We start from the raw sequence: 22232 nt of genomic DNA on the forward strand, positions 1-22232 counted from the left end.
CAGACAACATCCAGTATTATTTCCAAACCATGAACTACGAGTCAGCACATACATATGCAAGGCTTTGCATGCATCTATTGGAGAAGCTGTAAATGAAGCACTTGGTGACAAGAAAGACGCCTGCTTTCTTCCTGCCAAATGAAATCTGGGGCCGTACTGCAATGCCAAGCTCTGAAGCCCAAAGCCAGACTGATAAGATGTTGTAGTCACCAAAATATTTAAGACTCATTTATTAAAGCAGCAGTCAGAGATCATCAGGGGAAAAAAAACATCACCTAGGCCTAATTGCATTATCGGTATGAACAGGCTAGCATGGAACAAGTCCTGAAGACGCTCTGACATGGACCTTTGTGGGCAGAAATACAATTCACCAGTCATGAAAGCAATGAGCAAGCAGATGATGTTTGGCAAGACAGTTAGGAGACAATAGGAAAGCACTGAGAGAGAAAACATGGATTGGGAAAAAGCACTGTACAAGCAGTTGAACAACAGACATTGCCCAGAGACTACAAGACAGAGATGTCCATCCTAACACTTCTCCCAGACCTTCACAGCATTTTTTCCCTCTCAGATGTTTCATTTTGCATTTCCCACTCTAGTTTCAGCTCTCCCAAGGGACAGAGCTCACGTTGCAGTCCTTTCCAGAACTTCTTCCACTACAGCCATCTCTTTCAAAGATGTTTTTAGGAAATTTTTCCATCTCCCAATTGCAGTCTCCTCATCACCTGCAGTCCCTTATAGACAATTTCTATCCACAATTTTTAATAGCAGTAGCATCCATGCATCAACCATGTACGTACCAGCCACTCTCTTAGCAAGGAGTGATCGTCCCCAGAGAACTCTGTAGAGCAGGACAAGCCATGCGTGGCATGTCTACTTCTCAAGACAATAGAACCTACTTGGGTGGTTAGGCACGGCAGAGCTAGGGACAGCACAAAATGTATCAGTATAGCCCCTGGCTCATTTATACATCACTCGCATTATGTTGGGTCTACTTTTATTAAGGATACAGGAATTGCAAGAATGAAGGGGGAAGATGCACTCCTAAAAGCTGCAGGCTGTTGCTGTGCTTACATAATTTCCTTAAACAGTTTGGTAGAACTTGAATAGTATTTCTTTGGAAATCAAAAGATACTATTGAGATTGTCAGTATTCCTGTAGCAAATTAATTATGGGTACCATGCCAGTCTAGATATACTGTTACCTACACTCCCTGACCAGAAAGGATCCCCTTTAGGAGCTCATGGTAGGATGCCTCCAGGCATACAGCTCAGAACTGCACTGCCCTTTTTCACAGCAGTTGTCCACTTCACATTATCAGTTTTCCATCCTCTCATTAATTATTTTTATTATTATTTATTATTATTTTTAACACTAGTTACCAGTATTCCGGGCTACCCTTCAGGTGAATTTGTTTTCCAGAAAACGATGGTATTTCTCACCTGTTTCTGATCTCTCTGATTTCCTTCCAAATATATTTGGCCCTGAGTGATAGGCATAACTCCTCTCCATACAGCTTCATCTGCAACCCTAGCCTACTATGTTCTATCTGTGGAGACCATTGAGGATGATATTAAATGAACTCAAGCCCTGTAACATTCATGGTATTCACAGATCACTGCAAGTCATTAGGTGGCACTACAGCTGACATTCTCAATTTCTGCTTAACTGAAAACTATATACAGCTGGGCTATGGCATAAACTAATAGTGATAAGGTAACTGCAATATTAATGTCTGCAGTGCAGAAATGTAAAACAGCACTTGTACGGTTTGATGTCCTCCAGGTCAGACACTGCTCAAACATATTCCCAGATACATTTCCACTGTGGTGGGTTGACCCTGGCTGAACACCAGGTGCCCACCAAAGCCACTCTATCACTCTCCGTCCTAAACTGGACAGGGGAGGGAAAATATAACGAAAGGCTCATAGCTGAGGATAAGAACAGGGAGATCACTCAGCAATTACTGTCACAGGCAAAGACTCATTTTTTTCCCCAAGATTTGGGGGAAAAAATTAATTTCTTACCAGTGAAATCAGAGTAGAATAATGAGAAATAAAATTAAATCTTAGAACACCTTCCCGCCCCCTCCTTCTTCCTAAGTTTAACTTTACCTCTGATTTTCTCTACCTCCTCCCACCCAGCGGCGCAGGGGGACAGGGAATGGGGGTTGCGGTCAGTTCATCACACCTTGTCTCTGCCGCCCCTTCCTCCTCAGGGGGAGGACTCCTCACTCTTCCCCTGCTCCAGCGTGGGGTCCCTCCCATGGGAGACAGTCCTTATGAACTTCTCCAAAGTGGGTCATTCCCACAGGCTGCAGTTCTTCATGAACTGCTCCAGCGTGGGCCTCCTGCAGGGTCACAAGTCCTGCCAGAAAACCTGTTCCAGTGTGGGCTCCTCTCTCCATGGATCCGCAGGTCCTGCCAGGAGCCTTCTCCCGCGTGGGCTTCCCACGGGGTCACAGCCTCCTTCGGGCACCCACCTGCTCCAGCGTGGGGTCCTCCCTGGGCTGCAGGTGGATATCTGCTCCACCGTGGACCTCCCTGGGCTGCAGGGGGACAGCCTGCCTCACCATGGTCTTCACCACGGGCTGCAGGGGAATCTCTGCTCTGGCGCCTGGAGCACCTCCTCCGCCTCCTTCTTCACTGACCTGGGGGTCTGCAGGGCTGTTTCTCTCACATATTCTCACTCCTCTCTCCAGCTGCAGCTGCTGTTGTGCAGGGTTTTTACCCCTTCTTAAATAAGTTATCACAGAGGCACTACCACCGTCGCTGACAGGCTCGGCCTTGGCCAGCGGTGGATCTGTCCTGGAGCCGGCTGGCATTGGCTCTATCAGACACGGGGGAAGCTTCTAGCAGCTTCTCATGGAAGCCACCCCCCTGCAGCCCCCCCCCGCTACCAAAACCTTGCCATGCAAACCCAATACACCCACTCAGGGAGGGGCTTAGAACCCTTCACTGAGGGGTTCTTCCCAGTGCTGAGCATGTTACAGAAGTCAGGCCCCTTCATAAATCTCAAAAAAATTCAGGTCTGAGATGCACAACTGACACTCATGCATTATGCACAGGCAAAAAATGGCATCATGTTTAAACTTTAACATGTTTACACCTGGATGGAGAAGGCACAGAACTAATGCTGAATAGGAGAAGGAATGGCATATGAGAGGTAGAGGAAGGGCTTAAGGACATATGGCTGCTGCGACACTGTAACGGTGCTGGTGCTGTGGCAATTCTGGTGCAAGGCACAGACTGAAAAGGGAGAGGATCCTGCCTCACATTGCAAAGCATGAGGAAGAAGAAACAAGAGAAATATACCCAAATGGGCAAAGAGCTGCACAAACACATAGCACATGTCAAACACCGGTCAGGAAGAGCAGCAAGGACAAGGGCCATCAAAAGAGTGTGTGCATGTGGGTACTGCCACAGGATCACAAGGCTGTGTTGATAGTCAACAGGCAAGGGAGTCTACAGCAATAAAAAAGAGAATCTGCAGTCTCCTCTGCATGCCAGTGCAGGAGATGGTTCAGAAACGGGGTCACTTTATTGATCATTTCCTGGAATACAGGTGCATATGGTTTGGTTGCCTTGGTAACAGTTGCTATGCAACACAGAGATTTACATTTTTCCTGTCATAATCTGAAAAACTCTGGGTGCACATAAGCATGGACAAGCAAGGTAAGAGTAAAGCAAGGTAAGGCAGTCTTTGTAATATATCTTCCTTGTCCTCTCCAAGTTTCAGCAGAGCATGCTGCCATCCCAGCACTCCAGGGATGCCTCATCCCAGGTGTGCTTTCCCTCACAAGTCCCTTTCCTGACACTTGCATCCCTCCCAAGGGTCCCAAGAGAGAAATCCAGAGATGCTTTGAGTATTTGTCTGTGCAAGGAGAGCAGAGCAACTCAAAAAAAGCCAGAACTGCATATAAAAGCAGAAGAATTAGGCAACAGGTTTGCTTTCCTAGTTTTGTTGAGCAGTAGCTTCATCCGGATCAGGAGGGATCTCACTCAGCAACCACCTGTGTACTCTGCACTTTCCAGGCTGCTTGGCCATATAAACCTCTAAACAGCAATAATGGGGAATCTGGGGAACGTGACTGCCAGCTTGTAAAACACGGATGTTGATGGAGGATGCAGGGCTGGACAACTACCAGAAAACCTAGAGGTGAACGTTCATGTTTTGGAAGTTCTTCTATAGATGTAAAGAGGCCCCTCTGGTAGGGGTAGGATCTCACAGGGGTGATAAAGCTGGCAAGGCAGAAAAAAACTCCATTTCTATTCACATGAAACAATGTTCAGGAAACAATGCTAAAATTAGTCTCTCACATGCAAAGTGGCAGCCCCGAAGCTAAACAAAAATCATTAGCCAGAAGGGCTGTGGCCCAGCTTGAGCACTTACATAGATGTTACCCTGTTGGTAGCGCTGGTGCAGGTTAAGCAGGATGGCAGCTTCATGCAGATCTCCCAGCATGGACATGTCTTCTACTCCATCAATGCTGGTCTGGTGCATTGGCAAAACCTTTTCTCTGGAAAGGGAGGCCTTAGGGTACTGGAATACCTGGAAGAATGGGGAGAAGGACAAACAAGCTCATGACACCTGGGCACATGGCCTGATTTCCTACCAGAAACACGCCCCCTTCCACAGCTTTGTACTTCAGCACTGGAAAAGGAAATTAATAAGGCACAGATCTGCTCCCTATTTTTATAGTCATTATTCCGTTCCTGTTCCTACCTATTTGAGGTCTCTGGCCAGAAACCACACAGCACACTCCCTTCTTTTGCTACAGAGTCAATCCCTCACCTTCACTACTGTCAGGGACAGATCAATGCAAGGTTACTTGATTTTTACTGAAATCACCTTAGCAGGAGCAGGGCACCAGCTTCCAGCTGCGCTAGGCTGGACAGGTATTACACACTGCACTCATTACTGTGAATAATGACAGCAGCTGCTCCCAAGAGACCAGGAACAGTCTTTCACAAAAACACAGGTGGGATCATGTCTCTGACTGTGGGAAGGTTGGGGCAAAGCATAATCACATTCCAGGTTTGGCCCTGCACTCTCCATAGGAGCAGCCAGAGAGTGTCTGGGAGATGTTGTCATGTCAAGAGCAAAGGAGATCAAAGCAGATGAGAAGGCAAATAAAGTAGTGACATCCCATGTGCATGCTGGCATGTATGTGTATGATGCAGCTTTAAAGTGTTTGTACAGCAACAGCTATTAACTTCTATCACTGCTCTGGGAAGTACCTACTTTCCTCTCTATGCAGTCGCACTCTTCGTGCCTCAATTGCTGCATCCTTCTTCCTGCTAGAGCTTCCTCCTCCTCAATAACCCACTCTTCAGCTATCAGGTCATCTTCTTCACCCCCTTTCAACGCAGCTGAGATTATGTGACTGTTCCCCTCCACCACAGCCACATCCCAGCCTTCCTTTCCTCCTCCTCAAGCACGATGCTGGCATTTCACAAAAGTTATTTCAGTTGCTTCCCACTCTTGGATTCAACCATGTGCCATCTCCCACCCAGCATCCCAAGCTGCACTGGATGGTAAGACCCAAGATAGCAGATGGGAGAGTTCATACAGGCGGCACGGCGAACCAAACTGGCCCGCAGTAACCCTTCCAAACAAACTTGGGCTTTTCTTTCCCTTCTGGGGCTCTAGTGTCTACCTCATTTCCATCCCTGCTTGTCAGCCCTCCCAGGTGCCAGCAAGAAACTGGTGGACTCCGTAGAGAATGAACCATGATCTATAGTGTTGATCTAACTGGTTTCTCCTGCCTGCTTTCTTGGAGTCCTCGGGCTGCCGTAGATGCTAGGGAGAGGCCAGCCACGCAGCTGCAGGCTGAAGACAGAATGAGGTCACCCTGCCCCCTCCAGCGAGCCACCCTCGCGAGTCCCTCGCAGGGCACTCGCTGCTGCAGCGCATTGCAGGTGCCCGGCGATCATCCCTTCTCAGCTCTAAGCCTGCACGCTTGCCAGTGCAGGGAAGGAATAACCTGGCACAGGATCCCTTTACGAGAGCCCCACGATGCCTGCGAAAGCCTGCACAATCGAAACAGCAGCTCTGTTCCTGGAGGGAGCTGGGGAGGAGAAGCAGGCTCACTTCCCCACATGCATTCACCCCAGGTCTGCCCAGTAACACCTAATGTGACATGGACTCTGTCTCTTCCACTAGGAGGCTGCCCCACAGCCCAATTTTCTCACCAGCCAGGAGGCTTTCAAAAACACATAGTTCATGTTCATGAACAGCATAGAATAAAGCCCACTCAAGCATACAGGCCCTCTCCAGACCTCTCTGGTCTTCTCTGCACCACTTCTGCACCTGCATATCAGAGAGGTGTGACTCTGCCAGCAGCAGGACCCCCACTCTGCAAGCATGGCCCAAAGAAAACACATCAATTTTTTTTTTCTCTTCTTCAGAGCAGAGGCCTCAGGCACTTCCACAAAAGAACTGAGGGAGCAGGATGGGAGAATGCAACAACTAAATTCAGGGGAGAGTACAAGCTGCAGATGCACAATATTAACTGGCCTCTGTCAGGAGCAAAACCACTACAGCACTTTCAAACCATGAGGCAGCAAACCACTCTGGCTATCTCTTCTCTGCTGACTGGGACAAATTTTGGAAGGGGACAAGACCAAAACAGTATGACATGATCTTTCCTTACATTTGCCTGACACTTACTCATTTACCAATGCATTGTCAGCACTTGTGGCCATTTGGGCCAGAATATTAAGAAAACATCTAGGGAAAAAGCTGAGTGGACAAGTGTCCCAAAAGATACCGGGTGGTTGGCAGCACCTGTGCCAAGAGGCTGCTATGCATGAAAAATAACGGTGTGATGGGTCAGAGCTTGTTTACTTGCTCTTGTAGACAACACAGGAGAAAGTGGGACCCTGAAGAGCAACAGGGGCCCTAAATACACAAGTAAATGATTAGTAGGGATTAGATCATCACCTGTTAAACCTGTCTTGAGCTGCCTGATTGGGGTTATTCAGTCATCCCTCTCTAAAAAAAAAATCTGAACCAGGTTTCTCAAAGAATTAAGCAGGTGTTCCTGCAGGACGGCAGCAAAGGTGGGTTAGGAGCATTGGCTCTGGTACCCTCTGGACAGAAACACTGCAGAGGTGAAATATACTCCCTGGAGGAGTGGTCTGATGCCACACTGACACTCTAGCGGAGACCAAGATGTCACCTGTCTGTCCCTGAGGCTGGGGGGGGTCACCAAAAACCCTTGCCCACCACTGCACCCCTAGCAGCTCACCCTTCCTCAGGCAGAGGCTGGGGCCTCCAGCCCCATTGAGATTTGGGAGGTGAGGTCTCTGTGCCTCTGGAAGGCACTTGTGGCATGCAGGAGAGGTTTCAGGCCTTCCCTGGCACTGGGAGAGAGTTGACTTTTAATCTGTCCTCTGCCCTTCAGGGTAGAGACAAGTTTCCATTCTTTGTATCACCAACAGGCTGCAGGGATCATCCAGGGTCCTGGAGACAGACATGTGGTGGTTTTTTGTTCCCTAGATTGTATCAGAGGGGCTTTCCCCAATGCGCTCTGAGGTTTGAGACACAAACATGACACAAACATGATGACCCCCCACCCTTTCCCACCTCCAGCCACCCCAGTAAAAAGGCTCTGGTTACCCCACTCCCCACTTCTGGACCCCTCCAGCAATCTGCCAGAAGAACAGTTTGGAGGAACATCCTCCCCATCATCCTGTTCCAGGTAAGGTAAACCAGGCTGGCTTCAGCAGCTTGCACTACTGAGCTGAATATGATGGCTGATTTTGCCTGAAGCAAATGAGAACACAGACAAACTGATCTCTCAGCAGAGCTGCCTCTGGAATATCCCTTTTCCAACAAGTTAACACTTAAACAGAAAGTTATAGGTGCTAATAAGCACATCTTTATTATTTGGGAAGAAAAACCATCAGCTTTCAGTCTAATTACAAACAAGCCATCAAATACCACACAGGCACCTCCCAACACAGCCAAAGATTTCTACTTTCTCCCCAGTAATAAACTGATTTTGTCTCACATTTAGCCCACAGACAGAACAAAATGACCAGGACTTTCTCCAAGCCCCTGCAATGGTCAGGAATAAACCAAAACCTGGCCATTACACAGGCCAGGATGAGGATTGCCAACCCTGCTCACCAGACTGAGCAAGGGAGAGATGATTCCTTCTCAACCACAAATCCATCCATTAGCACAACCCTGAGCACATGAGCAAAGCTCCCACCTGGCATCTAAGTTATGTTTATCCATAAAGCATTTGGCTGGTCTGTCTGGACTGTGGTTTCCAATCTTGTGCTTCATAAGTGTCAGCTCCTCCCTTCCTCCTAGGAAGTCACCTTTCTGATGGATTTGTTGCTTGAGGTGTTTTTAAGGAAGTGGAAACAAATGGCGAGAGCTCTGAAGCATGACTGGACTTCTTACCTCAGAGCTGCAGGGATGCTGGGCCACAACAAACATGAGAACACTAGATTTAGGGATCCTAAAATCAGAGGGCTCAGCTGGCCCATCCAACCCAAAGTAAAGTGAAGATGTTCTCATCCGAGTTTTCACCTGGGGTAAGACAGCCAGTTCCTCCTACAGTTATGAAGCAATGAAGGCAGCAGGTGCAGGAAGCACGCAGGACAGCTATTGTGGAGGGCACTGAATAAAGAAACCCCTTTAATGATCACCATGTGCTTTTTCTGCATAAGCCATAAAGCACATGCTCCTTCAGCCTAGCAGTTTCTTCTTTCACGGAGGAAAAAACCCAAATCCAGCTTATTTTAGACCTGTGACTCCACCCAACATTATCCTGCGTACCTTTTCTAGCATGGACACAGGCTGGCAGTGGGTGCACCCACTCAGCTGGCTCTATGGTGGGATTTCTGGTGTCCTTTCAGAGGTGCCAGGTGGGTTTGGAGGATTTTCCAAGGCCACAGCAGCGTATCAGAAGAGACAGAAGCAAGTCTGGGAGAGTCACAGAAGTACTCACCATTTGTTGATCCTCCACAGGCTGCTGCATTACTTGTGATGAATGCCCCTGTGATCTCTTAAAATGAGTTAGTGACTATCCAGCACTCCCCAAGGAGGCAACTCCTCAAGAAAGTATTTGAGAGACTAGAGTAACCAGATGGAAAACCTATGTGTCTGCTAGGTGTTTCTGTCTCTGAGAAACAAATCAGGCTCTTTGAAAAGGGATGATGGTTTGAAATCTAGCCCTTTCAAAGCAAGACTGAAAAATATGACAGTCCTACCTGACTGCACCTCCTGACTCTCCACAAGCCGGAGTCCTAAATCCCCTTTCCCCTTGTGCCCTCCTTTGTTTGCCAGGTATGAGGCTGAAAAAACCTGTCCAATTTTCTGTAACAAAGCAGCTGCCTGCAGAGCACCGGTCACCAAAACGGCTGAGCAGATCTAACTGCTCACTGCTGGAGGGCACAGCCCTGCCCATTTTCCCATCCCAGCCCAGGCACCAGTTTGACTTACCAAGAACCCCAGTGAAGGCAGTGAGTAGTTTTCCTAGGGTTGGGGAGCAGAGCTGACTCACTGAGGACTTGGATGATCCCAGAGGTCCCTTCCTACCAATATTAATCCATGAGCACTGTGGCAGGCATGCCAGAGAACCACAAGGAGCACAGGGCTGGAAATAGGGCAGGAAAGATGCTTGTTCCTATTGCTGGCAGAGGGCTCTGCTCTCAGAGGAGCTCAGCTGACTTGTTGACCTGTCCTACGCAGAGCTGCTGCACTTACACTGCTGACTGACACTGGGAGCTCACTTCTACGTGCCCCTGGCCCAAAGGGCTGATGGCAAAAGCTGCTGAAGCAGACAGTGGCGAGCACGACGGCCCTTACAGCAGCACGGCTTGCAAGAAGCACATCCTGGCAGAAAGGGCTGCTTAGTTGGTGAAGCTGCCTCCCTCCTAGGTGCATTTTGCCAATATAGTGGTTGTGCTAGGTTGTTAATGCAATTCCTTCAAAGATGGCACAAGAAAAACCAAGCAAAGTGAGGTGGGCAGACAAACAAACAGAAGAAAGAGAACAATCTTCTCCTTTTAACCTTTGTTTGACCTTTGGCATGGTTTGTAACAGAGCCGGGTCACTTTTCAGACAGAATTGCAGCATTTCAATTGATATGTTTCCTTTTAACGTGAAGGTCATGCAAGACCAAGAAGTCCAACTTGCAACTTGGCATAGGCTACAGCCTCATGCAAACTTCACTTACCGTGCCATAATCTGAGGTGAAGAGCACATTTCCATCGGCACATGAGCCAACAGTGCATGGCTGCAGCTGGTCCTGCTCCCGCAGCCATACCCTGGCACCCTGCAAAAACCAGAAGACCTCCCATTAGAAAGAACTGGAGCCTGCGAGATCTGCACATGGGGTGCAAACACCCAAGGAAAGCTGGGGAAAGCTGCTGTATTCAGAGGCTACTTCCAAGCTACAGCTGCTTAAAATTTTTAAGCAAGTCCTACTTACATTTTCAGAGAAACTGGTTTTGATTTTTCTAACGTAACATGAGAGGAAGAAAAAGCAGTTTTAATCAGCTTCATGTGGAAACCAACATAAGGAAACATCAGTTTTTATTGAAAGATACCAACACGCAGAATAGTGGGTTCAACTGTCTAAATATTTTCAAACTTAGAATAGCCGGTCATTAAAAGTCATGCTATAATAATAACAGAAAATGTAAATAAAGCATGTTTACAATTTCATACACCCACACATCATTGTAAGTCAAAATGCTTCCAGAAATCATCAGCAACAGCTAAGTAGACCTCACAGAGCTTTGTTTGCCTCTCTTGCAAGAGTTTCCTTCAGTAAACGACATGACTCGAGTGTTTCTCTGATGTATATATACACTGATGTATATATGATGGCCCTGATGTATATATAGTTTCACACACACTACAACATTTTAAATTGCTCAGTGTCTCTCAGGACAATCCTGAGCACAAAGGCAGATTTCTGGTAACACATATGCGGAGATGTGCAGGGCAAGCAGATCTCATAGCTTGCCTACCAAAAAAGCGCAGGGGAAATCAGTTTGCTGGATTGGCCTCTTCTGCCCTGCCTGAGACTGTGGGACCTCGTACAAGGGAAAGAGCAGGAGCACAAAGGCAAATCAGGGAGAGCATGACCTGCAATTACGCAGAATCAGGCATAACGTCATGCCGCATTTCAGTTATTGCAAACTAATCTGTTCCATGTCTTCCCATAGAAATCACATAAACTCTGCTTAGATAAGTATTGAGAAAAAGCCAAAGTGCCGAACTGTTGAGTAACGTTAAGGCCATACTGCTTTTCATCGATTCGTAGACCTACTTTCTTCCTAATTTGTTTTCTGCCCCTAAGTTATTGATTATAAAAGCCCTTCCTAGCCTCTTAAACCCGTCAGCACCATTAGCTCTTTGCTTATAGGCTTATTATGTTTGAAGAGATGCAACAGTATTTCTATATTACATTATATAGAATGTGGAACACTAATTCTATTTTTAATGATTTATTTTAGTTTAGGTGGGGTTTTTTTAAACTACTTTAGTCACTTTAAACACTTTAGTACCCTGGATTTTCCTTATTGTAGAAGATAGGTCTATTGGCCAACCTCCAGCCCTCCCAATAAAGGAACTGGTTTTAATGACATTAAAAAGGGCCTACATAATTCTAGTTTTGCTGCTGTGCTCTGCTCTAGAGTTTCCACAGCAGGCAGATTAATTTCCCCTCACTGAGTGAATGAAAAGCACCAGTGCATCTGATCAGCACCTAAACCCAAGTGTGGTGTGTAAAGATCACCTTCATCGCCAGTGAGCAATAGCAACAGAAAGAAATGTTTTCTTATGTTACAGATTCAAGTTTCAAGATCCCGGAGAGCTGGTAAGCAATGCATTGAATACAGATTTTGAGGAACTATAAAGAAGTCTTCATGACATCCTCTTACATTTTCTGAAACTCTTGATGCTTGAGACAAAGTATCCTGAGGCACCTCGGCAAGACATTGCTGTTGAGAAACCATCCATTTCCCAGACCACATTCTGACTATTCTGCATAAACATATGAACAGCAACACGTGTTAGTAGAAGATCTTTAAGATCTTTATGCTGTTTTCACCAAAGGCTCCTACTACCATCACGGTATAGAGCAAAGAGTCAGAAAACAGCAAAGTTGTGTCTGGAGTTCCCAACAGTGGGCTGAAGGAAAGCCTTTTCTAATATACTTGTTGTAAACACTCATTCCCAACAGTGCATTTCAATGCCTTCACACACCAGTAACCCAGAAGCACATAGATGAGAGCTTGCACGCAAGCCCAGTTTAATCAGGAGCCAGGCCTGCACCCTCCCACGCACACAAGCACACACCCACCCCAGCATTAGCAGTGTGCCACGCTCACAGAACCCTACATGGTCTGTCTGTGGAGACCAGAAGGGACCAGGTTACGCACACTTTCCACTCCCTGAGCTCAGAAATTAGTGTGGAGATAGAGGCAGTCAATAATCTGACACTCAAGAGACACCTCATGGGCATGAACACTGTTATTTATTAGGTACCATTTAAAGGAAAAGAAGAGGGGAGACAGACAATAAGACCCGTCTGGTATCTTCAACACCTAGAAATTATCAGAAAGTCCAGACTGACCCAGGCCCCTTTCCCAGCAGAAATCCACATGCAAAAGTAGTAACAAATAGTTCCAAAAGGAGACCTAGTTCTTTTGTACAATATTGCACCATTTCCTACAAATTTATGGCAGATCCTTCTGTGTGCTGCTAAGGAGTAGAAGGCAACACGATGAAACTCCCAGGCACTGTGGCATTTCAGCTGCCCAGAACTACTTACTTCAGTTTACTTTGATGTTGTAGCTGTTTTTACAACAGCAATTGCCTCTGCCCAGTAGAATAACTGCACCCATTTATGTTGTTTCCAAAAGGAACATCATGCTGAGACAGCCAGAATAGGAACCAGAGAGCAAATAATTATTGTAACTTCTGCCCAGCATAGCCCCCATTTCCTGAAAGGCTGAGTTTGTTTTAGTGCATCTCCTTCCATCAGCCCTTTTTTCTAAACATGAAATTCCCCAAGGAGCCTTGACTAAATACAGAAACAGATGGTGACACCAGAGAGACTGCCCTCACATCACTCCCCTCTCCCCCAATACCGTGCATTTCATTGATCAGTTGAAAGGATTAAATTGAGCAGAAAACTTCCAAGAACTGCCAGGCAGCAAGGCTGAACTTCCATGGGAAAAGCAAGGGCAGCAAAGCAGAGCACAGCCCAGCGCTGCAGAGCAGTGACCTGCCAGCTCTGGGGGGTCCCAGCTCTCACAGGCACCACAGATGATGGAAAAAACCCTGCTCTCCTAGCATAAGAGTAAAAAAAACCACTCAGTTTTGAAAGTGGGATATAGAAGTGCTCACCTGCATCCAGAGACAAAACAACAAAATGAAGCAACAAGCAATCACTGCTTTGAAAAGAACACCCTAAAAGACAGCTAAGGAACAGCAAAACAATGACTTTGTGTAACTGCTTTCCACCTAATAAAGCTGGCTGAATACTGATGATACAGTTAACTTGAGCCCCTTATATAATGAGAATAGCTCATCCCCTCACAATTCTTCTTTTAACTAGTAGTTTATTAGAGGGGGTATTTTGTTTTTAAGTGGAGCAACAGCAGGTACTGAAAGAAAGAATAAAGTAGTAATGTACCAGAGTTCCTGTATCAAGGGTAGGTCACTTGGATGTTAAACGAACTCTGAGAGACCAGCATCCTCATTCCTATGGCCTCAGTGACAATCTGTCCAGGAACTGGCCTTGCCACAAAGCACATAGCAAAGCACAATCCTGAAAACTGATTCCATAACATGGGGTTATAATTTAGAAAATAAAGTTGCTTGCATACCAAAAGCAGTGTTTCATCAGTACTGCCTCACTCCCACAGCATGATGTCTTCCACTGTGGACAGTAAACTCTAAGATGTCATTTTTCTCTGTTCACATAACACCTGGCACTTTGGGGTCCTAGACTTGGGAAAAAATAACATTTCCTGGTATCCATGATAGCAAGAAATCAATTGAAGCCACGGATTTCTTTGGCCTTCTGTGCCTTTTTTAGAGTGACTGATACCTGGGAGTTATCTCTTGCATTCACACACCTGTACCTGCATCTCAGCAGATGCAGTATGCTGTGTCAGCAGGGAAAGGATAAAGGAGATCTTGTACGCTGTACCCCAGGGAAAGGGCGTAGAGGCAGACAAGGAGCGCACAACCCTCACTGCAGAAGCAAGCACCCAGGCATTAAAGCAGAGCGTGTAGCTACCAGCGGGTGCACCCTCCTCATCAGCTATCCAGCTACTGAAGGCAAAGTAAGCTCCAGAGGACAAGAGAGAACTCTGTACCTGCAGGTGTCTTTGCCTCTCCAGACCATCCTAGCCCAGCAGGAGACACATTTGGGGACTGACATGAGCAAGCCACTGCTCTGCAACTGTACCACACCTCAGAAACGAGTCATCATATCCTGTTCTCTTATTTGTGTAGTCTGGACTACCCTTGAATCTTCATGTTCCCCCAGGATGTCCTCTCTCTTCTGGAAACTGCTTCTTCCCAGACACAAGCGAGAATGAGATGCCCCAGCTGTACAGGATTTGAGGAGACAGTTAGCGGTGCTGCCGCTCTCTGACAGCACTCACATGTCCCATTCCTCCTTGTGCACAAACCTCCATAACTCCCAGGAGTAACATGCTTGACAGGGGCCACAACCAGGATTGGTGCATCAATTTTCCAGGAGTTATTCAGAGAGAAAAGTGCTTTTGGTTGGAAGACGCCTTCCAGTGTATGAAACATGCACACAGATGTCCACTATTTCCGTTAAGGGATGTTTTTGTACTGTTTTCTTTGTGAGTGAATATGGCTCTCAGCGTCCAGATCTACCTGCAAACACAGTACTGCGAAAGACTCTTGCCAGTGCCTTGGTTTGGGTAATTCTCCCCCATCACTGCTGCAGCCATTCTGCAAGGGGCAAGGATGTCTCAAAAATGTACACCCGTGCACTAAGGCCAAGCCAAAAATCTCTGTGGGTGCTATAAGTTTTTCAGCTACAAGTATTGTGCATATACATACCTTTGTCCTCCTGGCACACTGAGGCTGTTCAGTGGGTATTGGGCATCCAAACCTCATGTTTTTCGTGGCGATGGATTCATATGCTCCTAGGCATGGAAGCAGCGTTGTGCTAAGCCAGCTCTCTTCCCAGCCTCAGTAGGCTTTGTGGTTGTAAACCACGCAGCAGAGATTGGGCTAGAAAGGCCCTTGCAACCCAGACAAAGCCAAGATCAGATTTCAATAAAAGCACTTTTCAAGAGATTGATCTAGATGATCATGAATAAGTGATAGGACATATATAAAGAGACTTAGCTAATGGATACACGATTGGTGGGGTGGGGGAGTCCCTGACATCCTAGACCCATATGGGAAGGAATGCAACCTTGCTGTTTTTCTGATGTCAGGCTGAAATAAAGTCATACAGCCAGTCCCTGGGTTATATTTGATCAGCAAAACCTGGACCAGCTGCTGGAAGGGAGGAGGTAGCCCAGGAGGCCACAGGTAATGGAGAGACAACAGCTGAGCTGGCAGCAGCCAATATGGAGCAGCTGGGAAGAGGGACAATACCTGCAACAGCACTGGCAGCGATAACAGAAACAAAAGTCTACTTCTTGTAAGGCACAAGGATGACACACTGCAAGGCAGAAAGGGACTGGATTGCACCTGGGAAGGTCCCATGGTTCCCAACAGTAGCCCACTGAGCCTCGGCAGCCTCCGCAAGCCAGCACAGCTCACGGAGCTGAACACAAAGCTGCAGTCATGGGTCCTGCTGCTCCAGAGCTGCAGCCCAGGCTGAGCCCATGACTCAGACTAGTTCTGCCAATTAGCAGCCCCATTCCTTACTAATTAAGGAGCAGAGCCCTCAGTCTGCCAGCAGCTCTGCAGAATAGCAGTATCAGGAAAAGGTTTGTGCATTTTAAATCGTCTAATCTAAGCAGTTTGTCACTTCTGGTCACTGATGTACGTGCACTGCTTCCCACCCCTCTTTCACCTCCCCCTCCCATCTGCTCTGTTCCTCTCTCCTCCCCCAGCTTGGCTGCTGTACAGCTTCTCTTCTCCCCACTCTCCTGCACATGTCCCACCTTCAGATATCCCCCAGGAAATGCCTGGTCCTTGAAGGTAATTCTTGATTTTCTCAAAGGAGCAACTACCCACTACAGCAACCACACCAGCTCTTCACCATGAGAGTGGGGGGAGTGAACCCGCAACTGTTTTCCCATGCCTCGAGACTGCCCTTTGCCATAAGCACAAGGTGCACAGAGAGGATGCGAGCGTGCGTCCTTCCAGACTTCACTGCAAGCTCTCTCTGGGCTCAGTTTAAGATGAGCTGCCCCCTGCGATTCCACCATGGGCAGGGGAGTCACTGCCCTCCCTCAGGTGAAGCAACAATCCTACAGAGTTTGCAACCACCTGGGAACTTCTCACCAGCCCCGAAAATGCATACTAAAGTTCAGTTCATAAAAGCCAGCACCGCTTCCATGCCTTCTCTATAAGCTCTTCCCCACCTAACACTTGAATTAAAATAAATCATTCTCTAGAGCACATTACTCACATGGATATCTTCAGATGTATATTCCCTGCCTCTGAACATTCCTGTTATATCACAGCAAGGCTGGCTTTCCCACATCTTCTCTGTAGCTGAAAGGAAGGAGGCAACATGGCCTGTGCAAAAACCCAGACTGGCCCTAGCAAAACTTTCACTGAGAAGCTAGCACCTCCAAACTGAGTAAGTGAAGAGCTATCCCTGCCCTGCTCTCAACTTGGTTATTGCTTTGGGTCTCCTCTCCCTCTTGCCAGCAAATATACAGTGAGGCAGCTTCCTTTCAGCTCCTTCCCTCTCTCAAATTTGGCTGATGGCTTCAAGGCTGAAGCTGGGCTGATGGACAGCTGAGTGGCATTCAAGGTCCACAGAAGAGAGCTGAGGGCCTCAGGAAGCCACGAGGATACAGCAGTCTATCACACAGACGCCGGCTCCAGCATCCTGCTTCCAAGCAGACACAATGCAATGCATTTTGTGAAAATCTCAGATGAGAGCCCTGAAACAGTATTTCTTTTGCAGTGTTTATTATGCATAATTTGGGATTACGTCCAATACCTTTTTAGAATCATAGAATCATAGAATCACTTAGGTTGGAAAAGACCTTCAAGATCATCGAGTCCAACCATCAACCATGCCCACTAAACCATGTCCTGAAGTATCCCGTCTACTCGCTTTTTGAATACCTCCAGGGATGGTGACTCAACCACTTCCCTGGGCAGCCTATTCCAATGTCTGACAACCCTATCCGTAAAAAAATTTTTCCTAATATCTAACCTAAATCTCCCTTGCCTCAACTTGAGGCCATTTCCTCTCGTCCTATCTCCAGCCACCTGACAGAAGAGACCAGCACTCACCTCACTACAACCCCCTTCAGGTAGTTGTAGAGAGTGATAAGGTCTCCCCTCAGCCTCCTCTTCTCCAGACTAAACAGCCCCAGGTCCCTGAGCCGCTCCTCATAAGACTTGTGCTCCAGGCCCCTCACCAACTTGGTTGCCCTTCTCTGGACACGCTCCAGCACCTCAATGTCTTTCCTGTAGTGAGGGGCCCAAAACTGAACACAGGACTCGAGGTGCGGCCTCACCAGTGCCGAGTACAGGGGAACAACCACCTCCCTGCTCCTGCCGGCCACACTATTTCTGATACAGGCCAGGATGCCGTCGGCCTTCTTGGCCACCTGGGCACACTGCTGGCTCATGTTCAGCCAGCTGTCAACCAGCACACCCAGGTCTTCCTCTGCCAGGCAGCTTTCCAGCCACTCTTCCCCAAGCCTGTAGCGCTGCATGGGGTTGCTGTGACCGAAGTGCAGGACCCGGCACTTGGCCTTGTTGAACTTCACACGATTGGCCTCAGCCCATCGATCCAGCCTGTCCAGATCTCTCTGCAGAGCCTCCCTACCCTTGAGCAGATCGACCCTGCCTCCCAACTTGGTGTCGTCTGCAAACTTGCTGAGGGTGCCCTCGATCCCCTCATCCAAATCATCGATAAAGATATTAAACAGAACTGGCCCCAATACTGAGCCCTGGGGAACACCACTTGTGACCTGCCGCCAACTGGATTTCACCCCATTCACCACAACCCTCTGGGCTCGGCCATCCAGCCAGTTTTTCACCCAGAGGAGAGTAAACTTATCCAAGCCATGAGACGCCAGTTTCTCAAGGAGTATGCCATGAGAGACAGTGTCAAAGGCCTTGCTGAAGTCAAGGAAGATAACATCCACAGCCTTTCCCTCATCCACTAGGCGGGTCACCTGGTCATAGAAGGAGATCAGGTTGGTCAAGCAGGACCTGCCTTTCGTAAACCCATGCTGACTGGGCCTGATCCCCTTCTCATCCTGGACTTGCCATCTTGCCACATCCTTGACTTCAATAATTCCCTGCCATGTGGAGTTCTACCATCTACTCACACGTTATATGGAAACGTACACTTTTTAATCAATCTGTCCCATCGCTGTGAAGCAGAAAATCCCTTTTTCTCACAGTCAGAGGTGGAGGAACAGCGGAATCCAATCCACCTTCTCTGTCTCATCCATTATTTTCTGCTCTTTTGCCATGTCTCCCCCTATTTGTCATTTCACTAATAAAGTATTCTTAGAGTTGTCATTTCACTAATAAAGTATTCTCATGTTTTTAAACTCTTCACATGAGACATTTCCCTGGTGTTTGATCATCCTCAGTGTCCTTCCCTCAAACACCACACAGAAAGCAAGTGGAGTGCCTCTGAGCTGGGATGCACTGTCAGCCAATCTGAAATAAGAGTGAAAGTGGAGAAAAGGGGGAAACAGCCCACGCAAGTAAGAAGCTGGGGAACGGTAAAGACGGTAGAGTCCATGTTTCACTGTGTTCTCTTCTAAAATCACTGGGGACAAAGACGTGCACTAGTAGCAGGATCCAATTTCTAGATGGGGACAGCAGCATTGTGAATAACAACGGAGACATGCAGAAGTTTTTAATAAACATTCCTGGAAAGCACCCCTCTTGCATCACACTGAGATGCTGAAATGCTTTCCCCTATATTAGTAAATGGAAAAGACATAAAACATTTTAAAAATCAACAGGTCCAAGAGTTCCCACCCAGAGATCTGTCCAATAAAGTTTCTCACCAGCTGATACTCATTTTTAATAAGCCTGGAAATGTTGAGGAAATTCCAAAAGACTGGAAGGGTCAGAGCCTAAACAAGGGTGATAGCAGGATTATCCCAAGTAACCATAGGTTGCTTAGTCTGACAACCCCACAGAAAATGCAGAGTTTTTGCCTTCAGCTTTTCCAACTTAAAGATACTCTAGCTTTAATCATTGTCCCGTGCCAGTGAACATGTGGAAAGAAGTCTAGTCAAAAAGACTTCTTCATTCTTTGCATCCAGGCATAAGAGATAAATAGGACAGTAATAGATTCTCATGGCATTGATCATATAGAACACAGTATTCTGATAAAAGTCAGCCCTTGAGGAGCAAACAGCAGCAAAGGGATCTCAGAATAGTTGTTATGAATGGGGAAAATCATGACTAATTGAGGGAGTTTCTAACAAAACTCTGGAGAGACAGGGTCAGTACTATTTTGTATTCTCATCAAGGACCTAAAATCAAAAGTAGTGCTGACAGTACTAGCAGATGCCAACATCTGGTAGATCAGTATGTACCCACAAGGATGAGACCATCAGAGCAATGTGGATTCCACAGCCCACTTGTTTGAACAAAATGGGATTAAAATACAGCCAAACTGAAAGGTCAGCTTCAGGGGAGGAGGAATGCAAGGAGCACTTCAAACGGAGGAATGTCTTCTGGAAAGTCACAGACCTAAAGAGGATTGCAAACCGCTGAACAGGAACTCCCAGGACATTTGGTTGCAACAAAAGCTGATGCATGTCTGGGATGTATAAACAAGAGTAAGGAAGTTCACTGCCTACTTATGCTTTGAGGTGTGAGAAAGAAGCCTTTCAGAGAAAACTGAAAAAACTCAGTCATTTTGGCTATTCAGAAAGATCGCTTTTAATGCAAAAGTACTTGTGAAAGTGTTAATATCATTATGTAGATTTGCCAGAGCTAGGGCTGCCCTATCTAGGCTAGACACTGACAGCAGGGGGATCACAGCAGCATGTGGCCCAGCATGGGCTGCAAACCTCACCTCGGTCCCTGCATGCCCAGCTAACTACACCCTGCTGTGAGGACGCCGCTGCCAGCAGTACCGAGACCACTGCTCTGCTACCTGCTGTCTCACCTTTGTCAGGAACCCAGAGGAAACCCGGTGCCAGAGAATAATTTCTTGCAGACAGAGAAGTTATTTGGGATGAAACAAGTCTCATGAAGCAGAAGAAAAGTAGGACCCAAAGATGGATGGAGCTGCCAGACACTTGAGAAATGAAGCAGGATTTATTTTAAAGCAAGGTTGTGTAAGCACTTGAAGAAACTGCAAAAAGCGGGGGATACTCCAGAAATAAGCTTTTCCAGAAAGTGTGATTCAGCCAAATCTTAATCATTGGCTCAAGACAGAGGTAGCAGGAATAAACAGGACTAATACACAGCCCTGGTCCTAACCTGAATTTCCCCCTTCTCATCAAATACCCGGATCACTATCTATGAGAGGCCATGCCACTGGTTCACTTATTACAATAATTATTGTGTTTATAATGACCGGACCCAAAAGTCCCCCGGATGCTGTGCCAAGCAGTGCATGGCAGACAGGCCCTCCGTAGGTGTCTTTCCTGGGACTCGGCTCTACAGCACTGCTGAACTGTGTGTAAGCTCGGATGGAAACGCGGAGACAGAACCGCAGAGCTTACGGTAACTGGAGGATAACCAGGAAACCCAGACTCACAGAAGTTTCAGTCTTAATGATGACATTTAAATAGCTCGCACATTTTCCTTAAAGCAAAATGGGAAATAAGAAATTGCGAAACATTTGCGATTATTATGTTAAAAAAAGTGAGGCAAGAAGTGAAACCAGAGCAGTACGAGGTGGTTTTGGAGGCAGCGATGGGGCAGCTGCAGGCTGGCCCAGGGAGACCCGGCTCCCCTTCACGTGGGGGCTCCCATCCAGCGCCTGCGCCAGCCCACCCTCGCTCCGCTGATAGGATCTGACAAGGTCGCAGCTCACACAGCCTGGCTCCAGATGAATGCCCTAAGGAGGGAGCTAACAGGACTCCCTCTCTTCCGCCAGACACTTCTTCACGTCACCTTTGGCAGAAGAGCTTTCTTCCCTGCAATTGCTGCTCCGGACCAGGGCAGCCGAGCCCTTTCGCCCTACATCTGCCTCTCTATTGCTCTGAATGGCTTTGGGGAGATGCAGCTGGGATGGAGGACCTTGCACGTAGCAACTTCCATGCTACACCAGCCCCATGCATACGTTCAAGGGCAGTGGTACTTCTCTTTAGCTGAACTACACAGACTACTTAAACAGAGAGGGCTTGCTCTGGTTGGTATTGACTCAATGAGCATTATATACGCAGCATGGATGTAATAGTCAGCATTTCTCTTTCTCTTCCCAATCCCTCCAGACCCTCTTTTCTAAGAGGTCACAATATTCTTGGTAAACTGAGAGGAGATCATCAGGGAAAGTCAGTGAAGCACATGGTCCCCAGGGGAGGTGAGAGGCCTGGTGCTTCATGGAGCAGCCCCACTGCTGAAGATGATGCTCTATCTACCGTTTCTTTCCAAGACGGCATTTTCCTAAGCCAAGGGTTGTTAACACACGGGCACTCAGCTCACTGTTATCTGAAAAGACAGCACATCACTCATGGTCAGCGTCATCCAAGTCAGCTGAACCATTTCCTTCATCTCAGACAGGAGTCTCTGGAAGGATTCTCCAGGACGTCCAGCCACACTCCTCTCTCACAGGAACTCCACCTTCTCTCCACTGCAGGGAGTGTGGGAAGGGCAAACCAAGCTGTTGAGAAATCCAATCCAGGATGCCATGTACAAGCCCTCCCCACCCAGCACAAGCTGGGCTCCCTGGGGACACTGATTTCGGAATGATGCAGCCAGGCAGTTTCAACCAAGAGCTCAAAGCTGGGGAGAATCGCATGTGCAACCAAAAATCAGACCAGTTCTGTACCTGCTGCAGGAAGCAGGCTCCTCACTGCAAAGACGCATTTGCAAATAAGTCCCTTCAGCTCTTCTCCTCACCCATGGACTCTGCA

The 22232-nt window shown here is 47.4% G+C and overlaps 1 protein-coding gene across 2 annotated transcripts in view; it reads right to left on the minus strand.

Annotated features, from left to right (window-relative positions):
* The window catches only part of LOC115342835 (unconventional myosin-X-like), a 98135-nt gene that overhangs the window by 72237 nt on the left and 3666 nt on the right, over positions 1 to 22232 (minus strand). For both annotated transcript variants that reach the window (XM_030017936.2, XM_030017937.2), the window contains exons 2-3: positions 10199 to 10297; positions 4393 to 4551 (exon numbers count right to left, since the gene is read on the minus strand). In XM_030017936.2, coding sequence (XP_029873796.1) covers positions 4393 to 4551; positions 10199 to 10297 — 258 coding nt within the window. The remainder of the gene's footprint in view (positions 1 to 4392; positions 4552 to 10198; positions 10298 to 22232) is intronic.

The sequence above is a fragment of the Aquila chrysaetos genome, chromosome 6, assembly GCF_900496995.4.
Source record: "Aquila chrysaetos chrysaetos chromosome 6, bAquChr1.4, whole genome shotgun sequence".
Classification (NCBI taxonomy): domain Eukaryota; kingdom Metazoa; phylum Chordata; class Aves; order Accipitriformes; family Accipitridae; genus Aquila; species Aquila chrysaetos.